The sequence below is a fragment of the Arachis ipaensis genome, chromosome B9 (assembly GCF_059453495.1).
Source record: "Arachis ipaensis isolate K30076 ecotype BB chromosome B9, ASM5945349v1, whole genome shotgun sequence".
Taxonomy (NCBI): domain Eukaryota; kingdom Viridiplantae; phylum Streptophyta; class Magnoliopsida; order Fabales; family Fabaceae; genus Arachis; species Arachis ipaensis.
The window spans coordinates 148,152,800-148,174,668 of NC_142444.1; the positions used below are offsets into that span (position 1 = coordinate 148,152,800).

The following is a 21,869-nucleotide window of genomic DNA, read 5'->3' on the forward strand; positions in this document are numbered from 1 at the left end:
TCTAGAGTTTGTTTGTGTAGATACAAAAGCTAGGCATCCAAATACTTTCAAGTTTGAAAGATCTGACAATTTGTTGTGCAAAATTTCATATGGACTGACATCCTTTAAAACAATACTTGGTATTCTATTTATTAGGTGTGTAGCATGAGCAATGGCATATTGCCAAAAGCATTTTAGAACTCCAAAACCAAAAGTAGTGCTCTAGCTACACCTAATATATGTTGGTGTTTTCTTTCCACAATTTCATTTTGCTCTGGTGTCTCCACACAAGAGGTTTGGTGTGAAACTCCACTAGAAGCAAAGTAGATTTTGAGAAGGAATTTCGGTCTATTATTACTGCGGATGCACTTGACTTATTTATTGAATCATACCTTTACATAGTGAACAAAATTTGGAACCAATTGAGCCATTTCTGATTTTGTTCTCATAAAAATAGATCCAAGTAAATTTGTTTTTTCCATACACAACTGTTAAAAAGTATTTGTGTCCTTCATATGATAGAGTTGAGATTGGATCCCAAATATCTATATGAATTAAGTAAAAACAATCATTTATTTTAGTAAAACAGTAATCAAAGGATAATCTTTTCTATTTTGCTAAATAACATGTGTTAGGCAAATTTAGTTTCAGTACAATCGATGAAAGAGTAATTTTTCTTAAGTATGCTAAGTCTATGCCAATGTAAGTGTCCTAATTTAGCATGCCAGGTTCTCTTATTGATGGATGATGTAATGTGATTCATTGCTGTCGAAGGTAATTCTTTGATGAAAATGGGTTGCTTCTCATTGCATAGAGTCCATCTCCAGACTTAGCTATGCTAATCATCTTTGTTGTTAATTGATCCTGTATCTCACAATGTTCATCATTGTTTAACAATTGACATTTTAAATTTGAGGTTAATTTTGAAACTAAAATGAGTTTAAAATCAAATAAGAGAATGCATAAAACATTTGTGAGAAAAAGTTCCTTTGAAAAAATGATAGTTCCAATGATGTTAATGATTATATTGGTTCCATCAGGTAGTTTCACATTAATTGGTTCAATCTGTTGAAAATCATTTAAACTAAAGGTTGCATGATTTGTTACACCTGAGTCAATGACCCAAAGTGTGGATTTTGGAGTTATGAAGCTCATGATTCTTGCGCTAAATTGCAATTGTGTAGTTTTTACCTTGTGGTGAGGCCTAAATTGACTGTGTCAGAACCTGGTTTGCATTGTGAGGTTGCTGCGGCATATTCTTTCTTTTGAAAAGTTCAAACAAGGCTAATTTTTGCTCTAGTATGAGTTCAAGCTTTGATTTTTCACTGTTCTCTTGATGGTAATTAAGCTGAGGTTGCTTTTCACTGAGATTTTCATCTTTATTTTTTTCAATGAACATGTGGTTGATGGAAGAGTTGTATTGTTGTTGCTATCTTTACTTTAGATGGGAAGGATAGCCATGCTTGTTGTAGCATATCTATTCAGTGTGTCCTTGTTTTCCATAAAAGGTACACATCATTTTTACTTCTCTTCCTTTTCTCCCTTGGGGTGTTTGTCCACGCCCTCTTCCTCTGCCTCTCATGACTGAGGACTCAAGTTGCCGTCAAAAATTCTTTATGCTTGCTGAGTTGAACAATACTTTTGCATCTCCATTGTTGAATTGTCGCTCTTGTTTTGTGAGCATTGAGAACACCTGATTCATATCAGGCAGTAGAGTCATTGGTGCACGAAATTGTGATCATCAATGGTGCCAACAACTTGGTACGCACAATTGTAATCTCAACTCTTTATCACAACTTCGCACAACTAACCAGCAAGTGCACTGGGTCGTCCAAGTAATAAACCTTACGTGAGTAAGGGTCGATCCCACGAAGATTGTCAGCTTGAAGCAAGCTATGGTCATCTTGTAAATCTCAGTCAGACGGATTCAAATGGTTATGGAGAATTGATTATTAAAATATAAATAAAACAGAAAATAAGATAGAGATACTTATGTAGTTCATTGGTGAGAATTTCAGATAAGCATATGAAGATGCTTTGTTCCTCTTGAACTTCTGCTTTCCTATTGTCTTCATCCAATCGTTCATACTCTTTTCCATGGCAAGCTGTATGTTGGGTTTCACCATTGTCAATGGCTACCTCCCGTCCTCTCAGTGAAAATGGTCTAAATGCGCTGTCACCGCACGACTAATCATCTGTCGGTTCTCGATCATGTTGGAATAGGATCCATTAATCCTTTTGCGTCTGTCACTATGCCCAACACTCGCAAGTTTGAAGCTCGTCACAGTCATCCCTTTCCAGATCCTACTCGGAATACCACAGACAAGGTTTAGACTTTTCGGATCTCAGGAATGGCCGCCAATAATTCTAGCCTATACCACGAAGGTTTTAATCTGAGATTAGAAACCCAAGAGATACACATTTAAGCTTGTTTGCATGTAGAACGGAGGTGGTTGTCAGGCACGTGTTCATAGGTGAGAATGATGATGAGTACGGATCATCACATTCATCAAGTTGAAGAACGAGTGTATATCTTAGAGAAGAAGTAGGCATGAATTGAATAGAAAATAGTAGTACTTTGCATTAATTCATGAGAAACAGCAAAGCTCCACACCTTAATCTATGGTGTGTAGAAACTCCACCGTGAAGGATACATAAGAACAAAAGGTCTAGGCATGGCCGTGAGGCCAGCCTTAAACGTGAACATATAAGTTCGAAAGATTATATGATATAAAGTACAATAGCTAAAGGTCCTATTTATAGAAAACTAGTAGCCTAGGGTTACAGAAATAAGCAATTAATGCAGAATCCACTTCCGGGTCCACTTGGTGTGTGCTTTGGCTGAGCATTGAAGCTTTCACATGTAGAGACTTTTCTTGGAGTTAAACGCCAGTTTTTGTGCCAGTTTGGGCGTTTAACTCCAGCTTTTATGCCAGTTCTGGCGTTTTGACGCCAAAATTTTTATGCTGACTTGGAACGCCAGTTTGGGCCATCAAATCTCGGGCAAAGTATGGACTATTATATATTGCTGGAAAGTCCAGGATGTCTACTTTCCAACGCAATTAAGAGCTCGCCAATTAGACTTTTGTAGCTCTAGAAAATCCACTTTGAGTGCAGGGAGGTTAGAATCCAACAACATATGCAGTCCTTTTTCAGCCTCTGAATCATATTTTTGCTTAGGTCCCTCAATTTCAGCCAAAAAATACCTGAAATCACAAAAAAACTCACAAACTCATAGTAAAGTCTAAAAATGTGATTTTTATTTAAAAATTAATAAAAATATAATAAAAACTAACTAAAACATACTAAAAACTACCTAAAAACAATGTCAAAAAGCGTATAAATTATCCGCTCATCAGTCATCAACATAATATTCAATCTTACAGTTGAATATTGCTCATTTAGTCCCCTTAATACTCTCATTATTTGGTCTTCATCTCTAAATTCTCGCATCCTGGATAATCCACAAGAGCATGTATCTGAACAATTCACACACTCAGGGATAATTCTAAAATTGTTTAGTTCCTCCAAAATCTGCTTGAGCTTACTGAAATAGGCTATGATGTTTAGATCACCTTGCCTAATGGCAAATAGCTCCTTTTGCAGTTCAACAACTCTAAATCGGTCTTCTTGGTAGTATCTGTGTTTCAAATCTCTCTATAGATCAACAGCAACTCTATTCCACATCACACTTCATAAGATTTCAGGACTCAGTGAAATGTTTATCCAAGAAACAACAAGTGTTACATCTTTTCCATGCCTTAAACTCTGGACTATCTATATCTGGTTTGTTAATTGTTCCGTCTATGAATTTCAGTTTATTCTTTAATTTTAGGGCCAAATGCATTATATGGCTCCAACTACCATAGTTATTAGGAGTTAAGACTACAGGCATGATTGGTGCACCTGGATTCTCACCAGGATGAACGAAATAAGGACTGGTTAGATCTTACATTGGATTCATATTGCTTCTTGCTATTTGTGATTGTAGGTAGGGGTAGCAAGTGGGGAAGTCCGTCCCACCCCACCTAGTGAGGCAGTCCTAGAATTCTACCCCGTCAAAGCTCCTCTTTTTTTACTATTAACTACTAAATAATATATATAATTTCACAACCATATTAATAAATTTATAATTTTTAAAGGCATAAAAAAAATCATATTTTTATATTCACAAACATTAAAATCTTTGTAATTATAAATATCTAATAAACATAATTATAAACCAAGTTTTCATCCAAAATATAATTATAAATATTCTTTCCAAAGCAAAATAAACATAATCCAAAACATAATTATAAATATTGTCTCCAAAACAACATAAACATAATCCAAAATACTCAATTTTCATCTTCATACTCTTATAAGTTGGGTTGGGGAAAGTTAGGTTTTGGCCAAAAAAATTACAAAAATATCCCCTTACCAAAAAAACTTAAGCCCGGCGGGGAAGCCCGCCCCGCCCCGCCCCGCCAAAATCTGCGGTTTAAGCAGAGTGGGTTAGGCGGGCTTTTGTTCTTTGGCGGTCCCAATTTTTCAACCCGACCCGCCTTTTTTGACAGGTTACACAGGCCGGACCGACGAGTTTAGGCCGTTTACCACCCCTAATTGTAGGTTTGCAAGTTAATTCAAGAGACATGTGAGTTAATTCACATGCACTTGCACTAGATTGTTTTGATTGTTCGAATTGCCATCTGAGGAACGATTCGTCATGTTGATGAGTCTCAAATCAAAGGTCTTGAATTTTTTCACTTTAACTCATTGATTGGAACATTATTACTGTAATTAATGGAATTCAGTAAAGTGAATAAGCTCTCATCAAACTTTATTGTATAAGTTTAAGAGAAAAAGAAGAAAAAGGAAACAAAATTGTGAGTGAATTTAACAAAAAATTAGGAAAAACGAAGAACAAAATTAGAAAAACTAGAAGATTGAAGATCTGTGCAACAGTTTTTATTCAAACTCTAATCTTATTTGCTATCCACGCTCATTACACTATGTAAAAAATCATGCTCTTAGCAAAATTAGAACAAAAAATTTGCAGAGAAGAGAAGCAATTCAAAAAATTTCATCGTGATTTCTCACTCCAATGAAAAAAAAAAAAAGAAAAATCTGATATCAATACAATGTTTTGTGCCTTATATACTTATGTTACAAATATTCTCAACCACAAGTTAAATAACTACTTTAATAAACTCTTTCCTATTCTAAAACCTTCTAACTACTTGCTTTGACTAAACTAACTGCAATCAACAAAAAATGAATTGAGTTGAATTAACATATTTAATTTACTTAGCTAAACTATTTTACTGCTACTGTTATTTTATTGCTTGTAGACTCTAGATTAGGTTACATAAATATCTTTTAGGAAACATTTCAAGGGCACTTGGGAGTACCGATACACTAATTATTTTAATCGTTGATTTCAATTAATATATATTATATATATTTTTTATAATTTAGATCAACGGTTAAAACAACTGGAACACCGGTATTTTCGGTACACTTGAAATATTTTCTATCTTTTAAACTATTATAATAGTCATATAAAGTGATTAGAAGAGTGGACAAATTAGATTGAGAAGTTTCTTTCTTATTACATCAATAAATTGGATAAAAAATAAAGTAATTTTTTTTATTTAATTTTAATATATTTCTGTTTTAATTTCAATAATTTTTTTATTCAATTTTAATTTATATCTTTTGTTTATCTTTCTTTTTTCCTTATCAAATTCAATTAAAAAATTAAAAACTTAATTATAAATTAATTAAAAATTTAATAAAATTATAAAATATTAATAAAATAATTAAACCCTAATTAAAAATGATTTTTTGTGTTCATTCTTTGCGTACTTATTTGCAAGGGACAATTTAAACTTCAAGATGGAGAACAGATCAGAGGAGGGTAGGTGAAGTGAAAATCAAAGCGGAATGAACATATACATCAACCACTGACAACACTTTATTCATTTTTCACATGACCCACGCGAGCTACATCCAAAAAAAAAAGCAATAATGCAAGAAAGAAAATATCGTCAGAAATTCTTTTCCCTTCTAAGAAACTAGGATAGCCATTGGATCGAACAAAAAGGTACAACTCACTCCCCATCGCTCAAATCCAACCGTTAAATTCTGACATTTTGTCCTGGAAAAGAAAATAAAAACTAAAGTGGGTGATATCTCTCAAGCTGAGAAAAGTGAAGCATGTGTAGCCTCTGGAGCTTGTAGAGGTTGGTTGAGTTGGGCAGTGGTGGTCAAGGCAGAGACATTGTGCAACCAAGAACTGAAGCTCCACGAGATGAGGTCGTGGTTCTCGACGGCGCTGTCGCCGGTGGAGGCGGAGAACCCTACTTTCACATACTCCGGCAGGCCGTTTAATTCCACGGAAGAAGACACCTCATAAGGGATGTCACTTCCGTAAGAAGAAGTAACATAGAGTAACTTGTTGAAAGGATTGTACTCAACTTTTACAGTGAGGATCTCACCATTTTTTCTATCCCATGGAATCGCAGCCCTAGATCTAGTGGTGTTGACGTTGATTCCGATGTGCTTGTAAGTAGGGTCCCACCTTCCATCGACGTAGTTATCAAACTCCACGAAGATGATGGGGTTAGGACTGTTTGGATAGTCAACGGTGGAAGGCAAGGTGTTGTTGCCGAAAAGGCCGAAGTAACCGCCGTCGGAGTCGTTGGGAATGGGGGTCTTGGAGATGCTGGCGGGGGCAATGAAGAAGGTGAGGCCGTCGCCGGCGATCTCCCTTGTGGGGGAAGTGAGGCGGATCTTGAAGGTGGTTTCGATGGTGGAGAATTGAGGAGGGGTTTGTTTGCTGTTCCAGAGATGAATGAGGGAGGAGTGGATGACTCTTCCGACGCTGTTCTTGAGAGGGTTGCCGTTGGTGGGGTTTGTTTTGGTGAGTTGGATGTAGTTTGATGAGAGCTTTGCATCGCCCTGGAAGATGAGGCTTTTAATGTTCGTGGAGTCGAATTTGGAGAAGGTGAACTCGGTGAAGTTGTCTTGTGAGTGTGCCCTGGAGAGGAGTGTGAGGAAGATGGTTATGGCGGAAAGGAGAGAGAGAAGGTGGGGAGAAGCCATGGTGATATTATTTTGGTACAAAAGAAAGTTTGGTTTTGGTGCTAAGATTAGTGCTACTCTCCGTATATTTATAAGTCAAGAATCAAATCTGTCAAATACTTTATAAATTAGTAAAATAGGTTAAATTATCTAACAAATTTTAACTAATAATTTGGTATAAAATAACTGTATATGTATATTGATAATAATATAAAATTATTTTATATAATTTAATATTTGTAATTTTATATATATAATATTTAGAATTATATTTTATTATATTTAAAATTATTTATTTAATGGCAATTGATTAACACAACCTAAAAAAATTAAACTACTTTAAATTGGTTTTTATTCTTTTTTAAGTATTTTTGTTTTGAGTAGATACTTTAGTAAAAATTCTTTAATTGTTTTTATGTAAAGATATTTTATTTTAATAATTAAATAGTAAATTATAAGATTCGATTTTAATATATTATAGTAATATTATTTTTAAGTAAAATGTAACTAAATAAATAAATTATATTTTAAATAAAAAATTTTATAAAAAAATATTTTTAATATCTTCATCACAGTAAATGTGTTTTGTTATTTGTTAGTTTTATATTAGACCACTTGCTGGAGAATTGGAAAAATGTTTCCGTGAACATAGATAAATATGATTATCCATTGGAGTTTGGACCCACATGTGAATATCTATAAAGACCAACAACCAACGGCTATATATAGAAAATTATAGCCATATATATAATCGTTGTGCACTAAAATACTAATACACATTATCTATCCAAAACAAACATGTGCTAAATCTAATGTTCTGCTACCTACTCTATTTTTTTAATCAAATTTTTTTTTTTTACTAAAGATAGAAGATTCGAACCCGCAATCTCTTAATTGAGTATGGAAAAATTATGCCATTTGAGTTATTATTCATTGGCTATTTTTTTTTTAATCAAATTACTATAATAGAGATCTAACTAATATATAGTCAAAGAGTATATGTTAAAATTATTATTAATAAAAATTTTAAATTTTATTTTAATAAATATATTGAAAAATTAAATTTTACATATTTTTATAAAATTTTTCTGATTAATAACTTTAATAGTTGCATTTATGTGTCTGAAAAGTACTCATTAGTTACATCCATTATTCAAAGATAAGGTTCCCACTTATCGTTTGCGTTGATTACCGAATAGCACGAGGATAACGTGGGGAGACAAAGCTCACAGTTTCTCTTTCACATCTAATAAATTGCCAGAAATTTGATTTTGATACACTTTGGAACATTTTATAAAATTATATAATTATATTCGTTTTTTATTATTATTTATATAATTAATATAAAAAATAATTATTTTTATTAATATAATATTATATAATTAAATATATGTATAAAATTATTTTATACTAACAGTATATTAAAATTAAATTTTAAATTATCAGATCACAAATTAAATTCATTTTTAGATTATATTTTTTCAATTTTTTTCTTATTTTAAGGAATAAAATATAACTTTTTATCATATATTTTATAATTAAAATTAAAAATTATAATAACATACTAAAAAATTAAAAATCACATTTTATACTCTTAAATAAAAAAATTAAAAAGAATATATTTCTCTCGTCTTATTTTTATAAAATTAAAAATTATAAAAATATATTAAAAAATTAAAAATTACACTTTATATTTCTAAATAAAAAAATTGAAAAGAATATATTCCCCTCGTCTCATTTTCTGAGACGTTGAACAGCAAAATCTTAAAATAAAAAAATTTACATATTTTTTAAATATATTTAATAATGATAATATTTATACTATATAGATAAATAAAATTAAATTTATCTTATTTAATATTTATTGATTCTAACAATAATCTATGATGTACGAATTAAATACTGACACGAATATGGGACACGACACAGAACACGCGGATACACAAATTTAAAATTTTTATAAGACACAGAGACACAGTATATATATAAAATATAAAATATTTTTTTAATAAATTATAATGATATTTTAGTATTTTATTGATATTAAAATATAAATTAATTTTTTAATTATTTGTAATATTATTTTTTAATTATATAAAATATTTAAAATATTTTTTGTTTTAATAATTAATAATATATAATATTTCTAAACTTATTTTAAGAATACATGTTAAGAATATGCATGGTTGTATATGTTGATATGTAATGGTATTTAAGTGTGTTAAAGAGAAAAGAGATTTTTATTTTTTTAATAAGATACAGTTGGATAAAAAGACACGTATATCGTACGAATGTTAATCAATATTATATCCAAAATGTATCCAATATACAGACATGACAAAACAAAAAATTATTTATACTTCATAAATAATAATTAATAAATATTAAATAAGATATATTTTAATTATTTTTTTATTTTTTTTTACTAAATATTTCTTATCTAATAATATATACTTTAAAAATAATGATAGTTGATGTAAGACCTCTAACTTTTTAAAAGTTATTAATTAATCATTTACGATGCATTATATTTTTTTAAGACTGTATTTCGGAGATTTTTATATAAAAGTTGAGTAAACTCTTATTTTTGATTTAGAGTTCTTATAATTGAAAAATAGGGAATATTTTATATGCCTTAATTTTAAATATTTATATTTTTAACTTTATTTTATAAATGAAGGAGAATTAATTTATTTGTCTCCAATTTTTATTTAATTAGCATTTAATCGAAACTAATTTATAAATTTGTAATTGAAAGGTATTTTCAAGATGGATATTTTATATTTAATTTAATATAATATCTCTTAATTTTATTAAAATTTAACAAAATTTCAAATTGTCCAAAAATCCCTAATTTTACATTTGCCCCAAATTGAACCCTAATCCTAAAATCAAACACACAAAACCCTAATCTTAATTAACACATAATTTTCCCTTTATCCCAAATGAAACCCTAGCTGCCCCTTACCTCCTTCAGCCGCCAATTACTTTCACTCCAATAACCCCACTCATCGAAGAAAGAAAGAAAAGAAAAGGAAAGAAGGCAGGGGGACCGAGGAAGGAGGGAGAGGGGGGAGAAGAGGGAGGCGGCGCGGTGGGTGTCACTGCCACCGCCGCCGCCGCTGCTAATCGAGAGAAGGGGAGATCCAAGAAAGAGAGAGAGTGCGTTGGTGGGAGAGGAAGACCGCTGCCACAGTTGCCGCCGTTCGTCCTCCAGCTCGTTGCCACCATCGCGGATCGCCAGTGACCTCGCGCCCGTCGCCGCCGACCACGAGCCAGAGGAGAAGAAGAACGATACTATTACGCTGTTCCTCGCTGTAGATGAAGCTCGCCGCCGCAGATGAAGTTCGCCGCCGCAGCCATTACTGTTCGCGCTGTCGTCGTCGCCGAAGGGAGCCATCGTCGCTGTCATCGGAACAGAGGGCGAGAGAGAGACAGAGAGCTCGCGGTGGGGGAAAGGATAGGCGCCGCCGTGCTGCGTGAAGCTTCCGCCGCCATTCCCGCCGCCGTCCAGCCTCAGTTAGCACCGCCGAAGCTCCTGCCATCACCGTCGTTAAAGAAGCTCACTGGAGCTGCTGGAGGCTACTGCCGCTCTACCTGGTCCTGTTTTGAGTCGCGCAACCGTGTCCGTGGCCGTCGGAGACCGTATCTGAAGCCTCTATCTTCTTGGGTTTTGGTTGTTGCAAGTTACTCGGCTCTACGTTGTTGTCGGAACTAGGCCAGATTTACCGGTAACTGCTTCCTCCTTTCTTGAATCTGTTCTATTTCTATTTTGCTCCGCTATTCTGATTTTATTGATATCCCTGCTGCCTTACCAATTGGAATATGTTACTGCCATCAGGACAGATGCATAGGTCCCTGATTATGTTCTTTGCTGCTCTGTCGTTCTGTTTTCTATAGCTGCAGTAAGTTATTTTAACCTTGATATCCTTATTGCTATTGTTTTCCTACGAATTATTGAGAATTTCGTGATATTGACGTTCTAGGGTCGAGTTTCAGTAATCACATGGTTGGAGTAAAAGCCGTTTTTGTTGTTGTGAAAGTAAACGGAACTACGGATGCAGCTGCCGCTGAATGCGAGCCAAAAGAAAAAGAGTTTAGTCTCGTAGTTAGATCGCAATCGAGGTAGGGGTTTTTTCTTAAATATATTTTACATTACAGAGTTGTTATAAATCGATATTAACGCGTAAAATACATTTTTGTGATTTCGTGAGTCTTATGAATTGAATTGACTTGTTTTGGTTGAATGAGATCATTAATTTAATTTGATATTAAACCCGATTTGATATTGGAATTTGATTTTAAAATAAACTTGGAAAAAGACTTGATATTTGAAAACGGGTTATTTATTGAGAATGATTTGCTATTTTTGGAAATGATTCAAAAAGTGTTTGAGGGAATGGTTTGGTTTGAAACTGTTTGAGAAGACCGAGAATTCTTAACTATTGATTGATGTTGTTGGTTGAAGTCGGTTTAAATTGTGATTTATGGGATTGGTTGATTGAATTCTGGATTTTGTAATTTCTTTGGGTTGAGTACTATTGTTATGATAATGGCTGTTGGAAGTGATTTGACTGATTAACAGGTGTTTGGTTTGGTTTGGTTGGGATCCGAACAGGGTGGCAGAATCCGAGTTTTAGAGGAGATGCTGCCGAAATTTTATAAAACTGGAAGTTTTGTTTGAAGTAATTGTTTAAAAAGATTTAGTTCTTAAACGTTATTTGTTTTGGATTGATTTATTTAGAAAAGTAAGAATTATGTTTTGAATTAAGATTGTTGATTAACAGAAAGAAGGATGATGAGGATTGATTTGAAATATGATTTTTGAATGAATTTGGAAGGATATGGATTGACGAATGATGATGATATTGAGAATGGCTTAGATATTGATGAATGATGAATGAATTATTTGTGGCTTATGAATTTAAAATATCCAAGATACGAGGTTCCCTGGATTAAGTGTCGTGGCTTGCCACCACGTGTACCAGGTTGAAAACTCGATACTCTGTTGACCCTACGACGTAAGTGTGACCGGGCACTATATAAATTCCCGGGAATGTTACCCCCATTGAGCAATATTGATTATTTGAGAAAAAACTATGCATAGACTCTTGGGGATGCACGTCGGGGGACAGTCTAAGGACAATTCAGACTTGTCGGGTTGGCTGGATAACCGACAGATGAGCCTCATCAGCCATAGGACAGGCATGCATCATATGCATTTGTATGCTTTGTTTGGGTTTGAACTTGTTTTGGTTTGCCTAATTGCTAAACTGTTCTTAACTGCTACTTGAACTATTTGCTGTAACTGCTACCTACTTGTGCTTTCCTTGTTTGTCTTGCCTGTGTTTGTCCTGGCATGCTACATTTGAGAATAAACTTTGGTGCTGAATTAATGATTGGGTTGTTTGATTGCATGGTTGGTTTCTAATTGAGATTTTTCTTATAAGGAAGGAAATGTTTCGGATTTTTAAATAATTACACGTTTCTTTAAAAAGGTTTTGAACGATTACCTACTAGGTTTTTTAAAAGATTCATAAGGCAATGATAATCACTGAGCTTGAAAACAATTTTCTTATTAAATATCTTCTTATGACAACTTTGAAACTGCGTGGTGAGACCGTGTGGTTAGGTTCTCACCCCCCTACAGCTTTATCTTTTCAGGAACCGGATGAAGCATTAAGAAGAGTTATACTGCGTTTGGTTTATATGTTGTTGTATTAACTAGATTATTTTCTTCCCTCGTCTTTGTTATTAAAATTTTGTAAGAGAGATAGGAATTGTATGTTTTATATGTATAATATATTGAGTTATTATGTAAGGAGTCTTGTATATGAATCTATGCCTGCTTGTATTTTTCTTAAGATAAAGTATTTATTTTCGGTTTTCTAAAAAATCAGCGATACAGTGTCGAGTCACAGGTTCCTATTTTAGTATTTAATATTTAAAGTAGTTTTAATACTTCTTACTATCAGAGTAGCGCAGTCGGAAGCGTGACTTCTGATAGTGAGGGTGTTACAGTTGAGAAACTGAAAAATAATATATATTTATTAAGTTAATTAATAAGTTAACATTCGCCTAATACTCTTCTATTTATATAATATTTATATATAAAAATATTATGTATACATTAAAATTATTTATTAAATTAATTATTATATATATTTATATATAAATATATATATATATATTATTTAATTTAATTTTAATATGTATTATTATTTTAATATATATTTTATACTAATAATTAATTTTAATAGCATATTTTAATATATACATAAAATAATTAATTTATGCATACGGAAAATATCCATAAATCACTTTTCATACTGACACAGACGGAAGTCCGAGCACAAGAGGGGAAGGAATATAAATCTTTCTATTGAATATTAATGTTTTTATCAGTGTTCAGTTTTAAAATAGCTTTCTGCTTAATGAACTGAACACGTTATTAAAACGAATTAATTGTATAATACTAAATGAACGAAACATTATCTATTATATAAAATTAAATTCAAATAAGCTTTTTGCATAATGAACCAAACACATTATTAAAGTAAATCAACTGTATAGTACTAAATGAACGGAACATTATCTATTATATAAAATCAAATTCAAAACAGTTTTTGCATAATAAACCGAAGACACACATTATTAAGTTGAATCAACTGTATAGTACTAAATCAACGAAACATTATCCATTATATAAAATCAAATTCAAAATATCTGTGTCTACAATTTAGATATTATCAATTCAATTCAATTCAAAACACATGCGTACATTCAATTCAATTTAGCAATTGCATCTCATTCAATTCGATTCAAAAAATAATCTAAAAAGTGCTTGGATGGACTTTGAGAGAAATAAATTTATGAATCTAATAGAAAAGAGTTGGCCTTTAATATATCATTTGGAGATGTTAAAGAATTTTACTTATTGGAAAGCTTGGAAAAGAATAGACAACAAAATTCAATGAAAATAACGTGGCGTAATTCATAGAAACTAATTATTTTGACGCGCTTGCTCCTTGTGTACATATAACAGAGATTATTTGCAATAAACTAGTGGTTCACTTGGAATTGAGACTTAGGAGAAAAGATGTATATTTGCAATAAATAGCTTTTTGCATAATAAACTGAACACGTTATTATGATGAAATAATTATATAGTACTAAATGAATGGAACATTATCTATTATATAAAATCAAATTCAAACAGCTTTCTGCATAATGAACCGAACACGTCATTATGGTGAAACAAATGTATAGTACTAAATAAATGGAACATTATCCATTATATAAAACCAAATTCAAACAACTTTCTGCAGAATGAACCAAACACGTTATTATGGTGAAACAATTGTATAGTACTAAATGAACAAAATATTATCCATTATATAAATTCAAAACACCTGTGTCTACAATTGATAAATTATCAATTCAATTCAATTCAGAACATATGCGTACATTCAATTCAATTCAATTTAACAATCGCATTCCATTCAATTCGATTAAAAAAAATCCAAACCTCGTCCGCTTAATTCGTTTCAGAAGAATAATCCAAAACGCTCTCATTCAACTGATTTGAAGTTTAATCATTCATTGTTTTGATAGAATATTGAAATCTGAAAACGAAAAAGATAAATCCACAAAATTGAAGAAGAAAACGAAAAATAATAGGAAGGAGAAGGATGAGCAGCAGAGAAGAACAACGAACAGAAAAAAGAAAAAAGAAGAACGATGAACAGCAAAAATTGTAGATCCGAAAATTACAATAAAAATCGTTAACGTTGAAGAAGAGAAGAGGAAGAAGAATGTTTATGTTAAAAAAAAGGTTTATCTATTACATTGATAAAAGGAAGAGAGGGGTGCGTGTATATTTTACGTAACTTGGAGGAGGGGAGAGGCGCATTAACCTAAGCTGCTTGGATGATTTAGATAAATATTTTATATGGATATGGAGCATTATTATTAATTTATTTACCTATTATATCCTTATTATATTAGTATATCCTAGTTCCTGCCAATAAAATCTAACATGGTTCTCCATATTTAAGAAAATATTTCTTTTAATTATATATATTTACATTTAATATTTTCCATTTTCATATTTTTAGAGTGACTTAATTTAATACTAAAATTTTAATTTTTTTTTAAGTTTAAGTTATAAGTTAAATTAAAGCATGATTTTGATACTAATAAAGAAATTTTCTTTAACTGATAGTTTGTAATATTACTTTATCCACACAAGGGGAAAAGATAAGATAGATATAACAAATCAATATATAAAATATTAGTTACGTTACACGTCAAGTCTTTTTGATAATTAAGTTGGTTCAAATCCAACAAAAATCAGTTTCATTAGTGAAGTACTGAAGTGTAAATACACGCTCCAACTACGTAAATATTACTGTGTTTGTCTTTTTTTTTTCTTTTTTTTTCTTCTTCTTTGTATTTTACCTCCTTCTTCTTCGTGTTCCTCTTCCCCTTTTTTCGGGGTCCTTCTTCTTCTTCACGTTCCTTCTTCTTTTTCGCGTGTTTCTTTCTTATCGTCGTTCTTTTGTTGTTGTTGTTACTGCATTTTTTCTTTTTCTCCTCCTCTTTTTAGTGATTTTGCAACATGATGTGTTTCTTCTCCTTCTTTATTTGATTTTTCTTGTTAGTAAATGAGGAGGAGGAGGAGGAAGAAGAGGAGTTTTGAGTTATCATTAAGTAATTTCAATGTATTCTAGATTTAAATAAAGTGAACTTTTTGGTTTGTACTTGTTTTAAATTGAGTTTGTTTGTGTATCGTTATCATTAAGTAATTTAGGTGTATTTTGGATTTGAATTTCGATGCATTCTAAATTTAAATAAGGTGTACTTTTAGTCTGAACTTGTTTTGAACTGAATTTGTTTGTGTATATCATCATTAAGAAATTTCAGTGCATTCTAAATTTGAAGTGTTTATACTTATAAAAAGAAGACAAGATGATGACAATAACAATAATGAAAGAAAAAAATGAGGAAAAAGGATAAAGAGAAGAAAAAGTAGCAGCAGCTTCTTCTTCAAGTGTGTTAAAGTCATTCTAACTTTTGGGACAAACTGACACTGCAAAAACACCAAAAACTTATAAGCACAACATCAAAAATAGTTTACACCAAAACTATCATTAAACGTAACATAAATAGATTCATCGAAAAAACAATTCAAAAATCCTACATTCCATTCAAATTCAAACCTTCAACCATGAACACTGATTTTTACAAAAAAAAAAAAAAAAAAAAACGAAATTATTCAACTCGTAGACAAAACAATTACACAAATATCAACTACTAAGGAACTACATTAACTAGAAACAAACAAAACCTCGTCCACTTAATTCGATTCAAAACAATAATTCAATTCGTCCTAATTCAACTGAACTAAACTTTCATCATTCATTGTTTTCAAATACGAAAAACCTATATGAATTTGATTTCATTGTTTGATTTTACTGTTTGATCAAAAACAAATTTAGATCAAACAACATTCATCCTAAAAACAAAAATCCACAAAAAATACAGAGAAATAAAAAAAATTCGCAGAGAGTACAGAAAAAAAAAAAACAAAATCCATAAAAAAATGTCGAAAGAGAAGTCGTTTACGTTAAAAGTCTATTACACATTAAGGAGCGTGTATGTAAATGACTTTGTTAAACTTAATTCGATAAATCACATAGTTGCAGAATATTATTCATAAAATATTTATTTATTATCTCAACTATATATTAATATTTACATATTTATATATTTGTTTTGAGGACGTAATGTTTATTCTTGTATTAGTATATATAAGATTTATTTTCATATAAATTAATTCTATACATGCATTTTAGAGAGGGGACAAAAACATTCCTTCTGAATTCTGATACAATGATAAAGAATTCAAAACAAAAGAGGTTATTTGAAGACCACGTTTTTTTGCAACGGTCTTCGCAACAAAGACCAAATCACAGTCTTTTAATTTTTAAGGGAAAAAAAAAAAAACACTTCATGAAAGATCTCAAATTAATCCCTATTTTTAAAATGTTAAACCAAATTATTCCAGCTTCTAAAATTTCTTTTATACAATATTGTTTACAGTTATTCCTCCTTCATGAAACAATAAACCTTGTCACTTGCTTCCATGAGAAATCCACATCATGGATACCCAACAATTGGGACTTTTGAAAAATCATCCTCCACATGCATGCATAGAATGTAGCAAAGTTTCAATTAAATGCAAAACGACGATAAAGATGTAGAAGAAGGCGAGCAAGATGTTATTTTTGTTAATCAAGCAAGTACTCAGTTTTTATTACTACTATGAGTCCAACTAAAATATTAGTTAACCGTCAAAAAAAGTCATTTTTTACTTTATTTTTAATTCACATTAATATCTACATAAACATCTAAAATCTTTTAAAAAAATATTTGAAGATGGAATAAAGTATTCAAAATTGTCTTTTTCGGTACTTTTTCAATTATTTTAGGTTCCTCCATCGTGTTCATATTCTTTATTATCTTCTATCTTCTTCTTCATTCATCTTTATTGTCTTTGTCTATTTAGCTTCTTCTTTAATGTGAAAACATGTATGTTCTTCATTGTTATTACATTGTTCTTCTTTAATGTCAAAATCTGTGGTGTTTTTATTGAAAGTCATGAAAGAAAAACAAATAATATGTATTTAGAATTGATGTCAGAGATCTTAATAAGTGTAAGTGAAAAAAAAAAGGTGAATATAAAAAATCATTCAAAACAAAAGGTTAAAGTTGGGTATAAAAAAAGTTTAACTCCATATATTTTCTCTATTAGATATCATTTACACTTAATTTTACATTAAGATGAAATATTCATTAACCACTCACTCCCAAAAGAAGTTTATATCCAATAAGATATAGGAAAATTCGAAAACCAGGGATTAAAAAATAATTTCTATTATTAGATATTCCTTGCATAGCTGCTTACTTGCATGTAAATCTATCTTAAATTTTTTTTGAAGAAAATTTAAATTCTATTTTTGTTATAATTTATTTTATTTTTTTACACTATAAAGCAATAGGAAATTATTACTTTAACGGAAAATTATGAAAGAAATTAAAATTACCTAAGATCAAAAGGAAATCTCATGAAAAGAATTATAAAAGCATAACTTCCAACTCCACCAAACTCAGAGATACAATCATACATACCCCACAAGGCTACAGCATGATTATTATCACTCGTGCTTAGGCTAATAGTAATTCCTATTCACGTCTTTTAAGAAATCTCAATCATATTTCACATCTTCAAGCAGAGTATTATAATTATGTTATTATTTTAATTAAATTAATAAAATTTAATTTACATCCTCAAAATATATGTGAATAACAAAATATGTATGTGCTTGACTAAATTTCTACTTTAATTTAAGTTTTATATATGTTTATGTTTTTATTAATTTTTATATATAATAATTATTATAATTATATGTATCATATTTATTTATATTATATATACTGACACGGCAAATAAAGATGGACATACACTTGTCTCAGACTCATTCTATTTTGTAACGAAATCCTACTCAAAATATCTTAACTCATATTTTTATATAAAAAAATCGGTAGATTATCTCATAATAATAAAATTCAAAACAGAGAGAGAGAGAGAGAGGAACCATAACTATTACTATTTTAAGTTCCAATCAAGACCTAGATTTTTCTGCCTATAAGCTTTTATCAAAATCTGTTAAAATTCAATATACTCTCTGCTTCTTTAAATTTCAGAGACTGATAATCTATATCACATTTTTATCCTTTTATTTAATGATATATAATCCTCGGGTTACAATAAATTCCTTTTCTTCTCTGCATTTTAAATTTATTAGATTATTGGAAGAGGCAAAAATAAAATTAATATTTTGGCCATTTATATAAGATGTTATTTTATTCTTGTCTTTGTTGCTCACTTTTGCAAAGCAATTTCCTAAAACATCGGTGAAGATTTTCTAAATACAGCCAATTTCTTGAGTTTGCAAGCTTATTAAATTAGTAAAGTGTTAAGCAACTCCCGATACTACTATAATGAATACATACCATTTGTTATTTTTTGGTAGTAATAAATACATACATTATTATTATTATTTACCCACGACATAACACAAGACACCTACTGATACACAAATTTTAGAATCTTATAAGACACGAGCATACGAAATATATATATAATGAGATAAACAGTAATAATATTTTAATTATATAAAATATTTAAAATATTTTTTGTTTTAATAAATAATAATATATATTATTTATAAATTTATTTTAAGAATACATATTAAGAATAAGATTAGACACGTTGATAGTGATGGTATTTAAATGTCTCTAAACATATCCAAAAAAAATTTTAAATAATACCCCAAATAGGTCCTTAAAAAATTTACCATCTGACAATTTTGTCCCCTACAAAATTTAATTAAGATTTCGACCTGAAGTTCTCAAATATCCACCAGATACGTCCCAAAACCGTTTGATCCAGTTAACGTGGTGACGTGTCAGGTTAATTGCGACATGTCACAGTTAACCTGACACGTCACCACTTTAACCGGATCAAACGGTTTTGGGGACGTATCTGGGAGGTATCTGAGAATCTCAGGATCGAAATCTTAGTTAAATTTTGTGAAAGACAAAACTGTCGAATGATAAATTTTTTGAAAACCTATTTAAAATATTACTCTTATTTTTATTAAATTTTTTTTTTGGTTTGCACCAGGGTATCCATCGAGCCGGAAGCCCAATGACTAATCCCTCGGGTACTGAGGCAAAGTGGGCGACCCTCCCAAGCAAGCAAGCTCCATTCCCATCCTCCAGTGAGTATCGAACCCGGGAGAGATGGTTAAGGGACACAGACCCTCATCCATCTGTGACAACAGACACCACGTGTATCATGAGTGTTGTATCTAAATTATGTCCAACACACGTGCAACTTAACTAAATATATGTGCTTCATAGCAAATAGAAAATAAAATGCAAACTTCAATTTTCTCCGACCCCAGAGCCAATGCAAGAACGTGCATCATGTTCTTAAATAAATGGGCCACACATGGGGTAGGTGAACTTTTTTAACTTCTTTTGTGTTGGTGGGTAGATTTCAAATGAAGTCGCTAATAAATTAAGATTTTACACTTAAAACATGTGATATATTAAAATGTTGAATATATATATATATATATATATATATATATATATATATATATATATATATATATCATCATCAAAAAGGAAGGCCCAAGCATCTCTCTTATTGTACTCGTGCCCGCCATCATAATTTTTTAATCTAAGATGAACAAGGTGTATTCATAAGATTCTTCATGCTGCTCAACTTTAGCAAGATCAGTCCAAATGAAAATAGGCGACAAATGCTTCTTTCTTTATGAAAAAATAATTTTCAGATTCCACCAATAAGGTATACAAATATATTGTAGTGATGCTGGGCCACAGGAAATTTAAATACTTTATAATTTATAAATATCAATGCCTACAGTAACAGCGGACCATAACCTTAATAATTGAATATACGGTTTCTGACAATGACCCTAAAGTCCTAAATCCTTTTACAAATAAAAAAGGTTTATGTTAATAAAGTGTGGTTTGGGCCACTGGCTCAGCAGTCAGCACGAGTATAAAAGAACCACTGGTTTAATAAAAAAATATAAAAGGATAATGGTTTTTTAATATATTGAAAATTTATAAAACATGTTGTTCTGGATTCAATAAATAATTCAAGACTTCAAGTGCCTTAATAAGGAGATCAAGAATGTTTGAGAAATAATAATAAATTAATTTAAAACAAATTAAAATTATGTTATTTTATATTCTTTAGTAATCACTAGAATAATTGAAGACTATTTAATATAATAAATATGTAATTATATATATATATTAAATTAAATAAAATAATTTAAAATTATTATCTCTTAATGTATTACCATAAAGACATTGATTAATTGATCAATAAAACCTTTGAATAAATCAAGTCTGAACATTATTGAGTGTGTGAGTGTATAGTATTAGTATGTTCATGATGTAATGTTTAAAATTAGAGATTGTCCAACCCATTTGCCAAAAAAAAAAATTTTGGAGCTTATTTAAAAAGGAATATGCTATCGTAGAATCTTGGAGCAGAAATATTTTATATATGTAACTATAAACTATATAAATTATGTTATAAGATGATGTATCTCAAAAATTTAAATTAATAAATAAAAGTTTATAAATATTTATATTTCTTAGATACCCTTTTACGTAAACCTTTTTAGGTTTACATAAATTTTGTATAAAGAAGTATTGAAATTACGTATATTATACAACAATATTACGTGTACACAAAATTATCAATTATCTATTTCTATCATCCATTCTTATAGAATATATATTCAAATACTAAATACACATTAAAAATATATAGAGACACATAAATAATTAAATATACACAAATTTATAATAACTAATTTTTTGTATACACATAATAAATTTTTTATCTATCTTTAATAGTCTTTCTCTTTTCAGTTATTCCAATTATATTATTTAAGATGTTATAATTAAAAACATTAGTATCAACTATTTTATCTATAAAAAGTATTATCATGTTAAAAATGAATAATTATTTTCGACTGAAATAATCACTAACCTACAAAACGAAATAATTGAGCGCCAAGAAATTTCCCAACTACCCTCCAGTTCCTCCATTGCACCATCCCCAAAGCCATACCTAAGCTTTTAATTTCTGAACCAATCAAAATTAATTATTTATCCAACACTACATGCACATAACAGTAAAAAACTAA

The 21,869-nt window shown here is 30.4% G+C and overlaps 2 protein-coding genes across 2 annotated transcripts; one reads left to right on the plus strand and one right to left on the minus strand.

The window, feature by feature from the left end:
- Positions 1–5,913: 5,913 nt before the first annotated feature.
- LOC107618002 (agglutinin-2) lies at positions 5,914–7,126 on the minus strand. The gene has a single exon (XM_016319910.3). It carries the CDS (start codon positions 7,063–7,065, stop codon positions 6,157–6,159), a length of 909 nt encoding a protein of 302 aa, XP_016175396.1. The 5' UTR covers positions 7,066–7,126; the 3' UTR covers positions 5,914–6,156.
- Positions 7,127–10,384: 3,258 nt separating this feature from the next.
- On the plus strand, positions 10,385–10,762 carry LOC148546738 (uncharacterized). The gene has a single exon (XM_088498240.1). The coding sequence runs from the start codon at positions 10,385–10,387 to the stop codon at positions 10,760–10,762; it is 378 nt and encodes a 125-aa protein (XP_088354366.1).
- The last annotated feature ends 11,107 nt before the right edge of the window (positions 10,763–21,869 follow it).

What these genes read in the sequence shown, in the direction of transcription:
- LOC107618002 (XM_016319910.3), bottom strand. Translation starts at nt 7,065, where the DNA reads ATGGCTTCTCCCCACCTTCTCTCTCTCCTTTCCGCCATAACCATCTTC.
- LOC148546738 (XM_088498240.1), top strand. Translation starts at nt 10,385, where the DNA reads ATGAAGTTCGCCGCCGCAGCCATTACTGTTCGCGCTGTCGTCGTCGCC.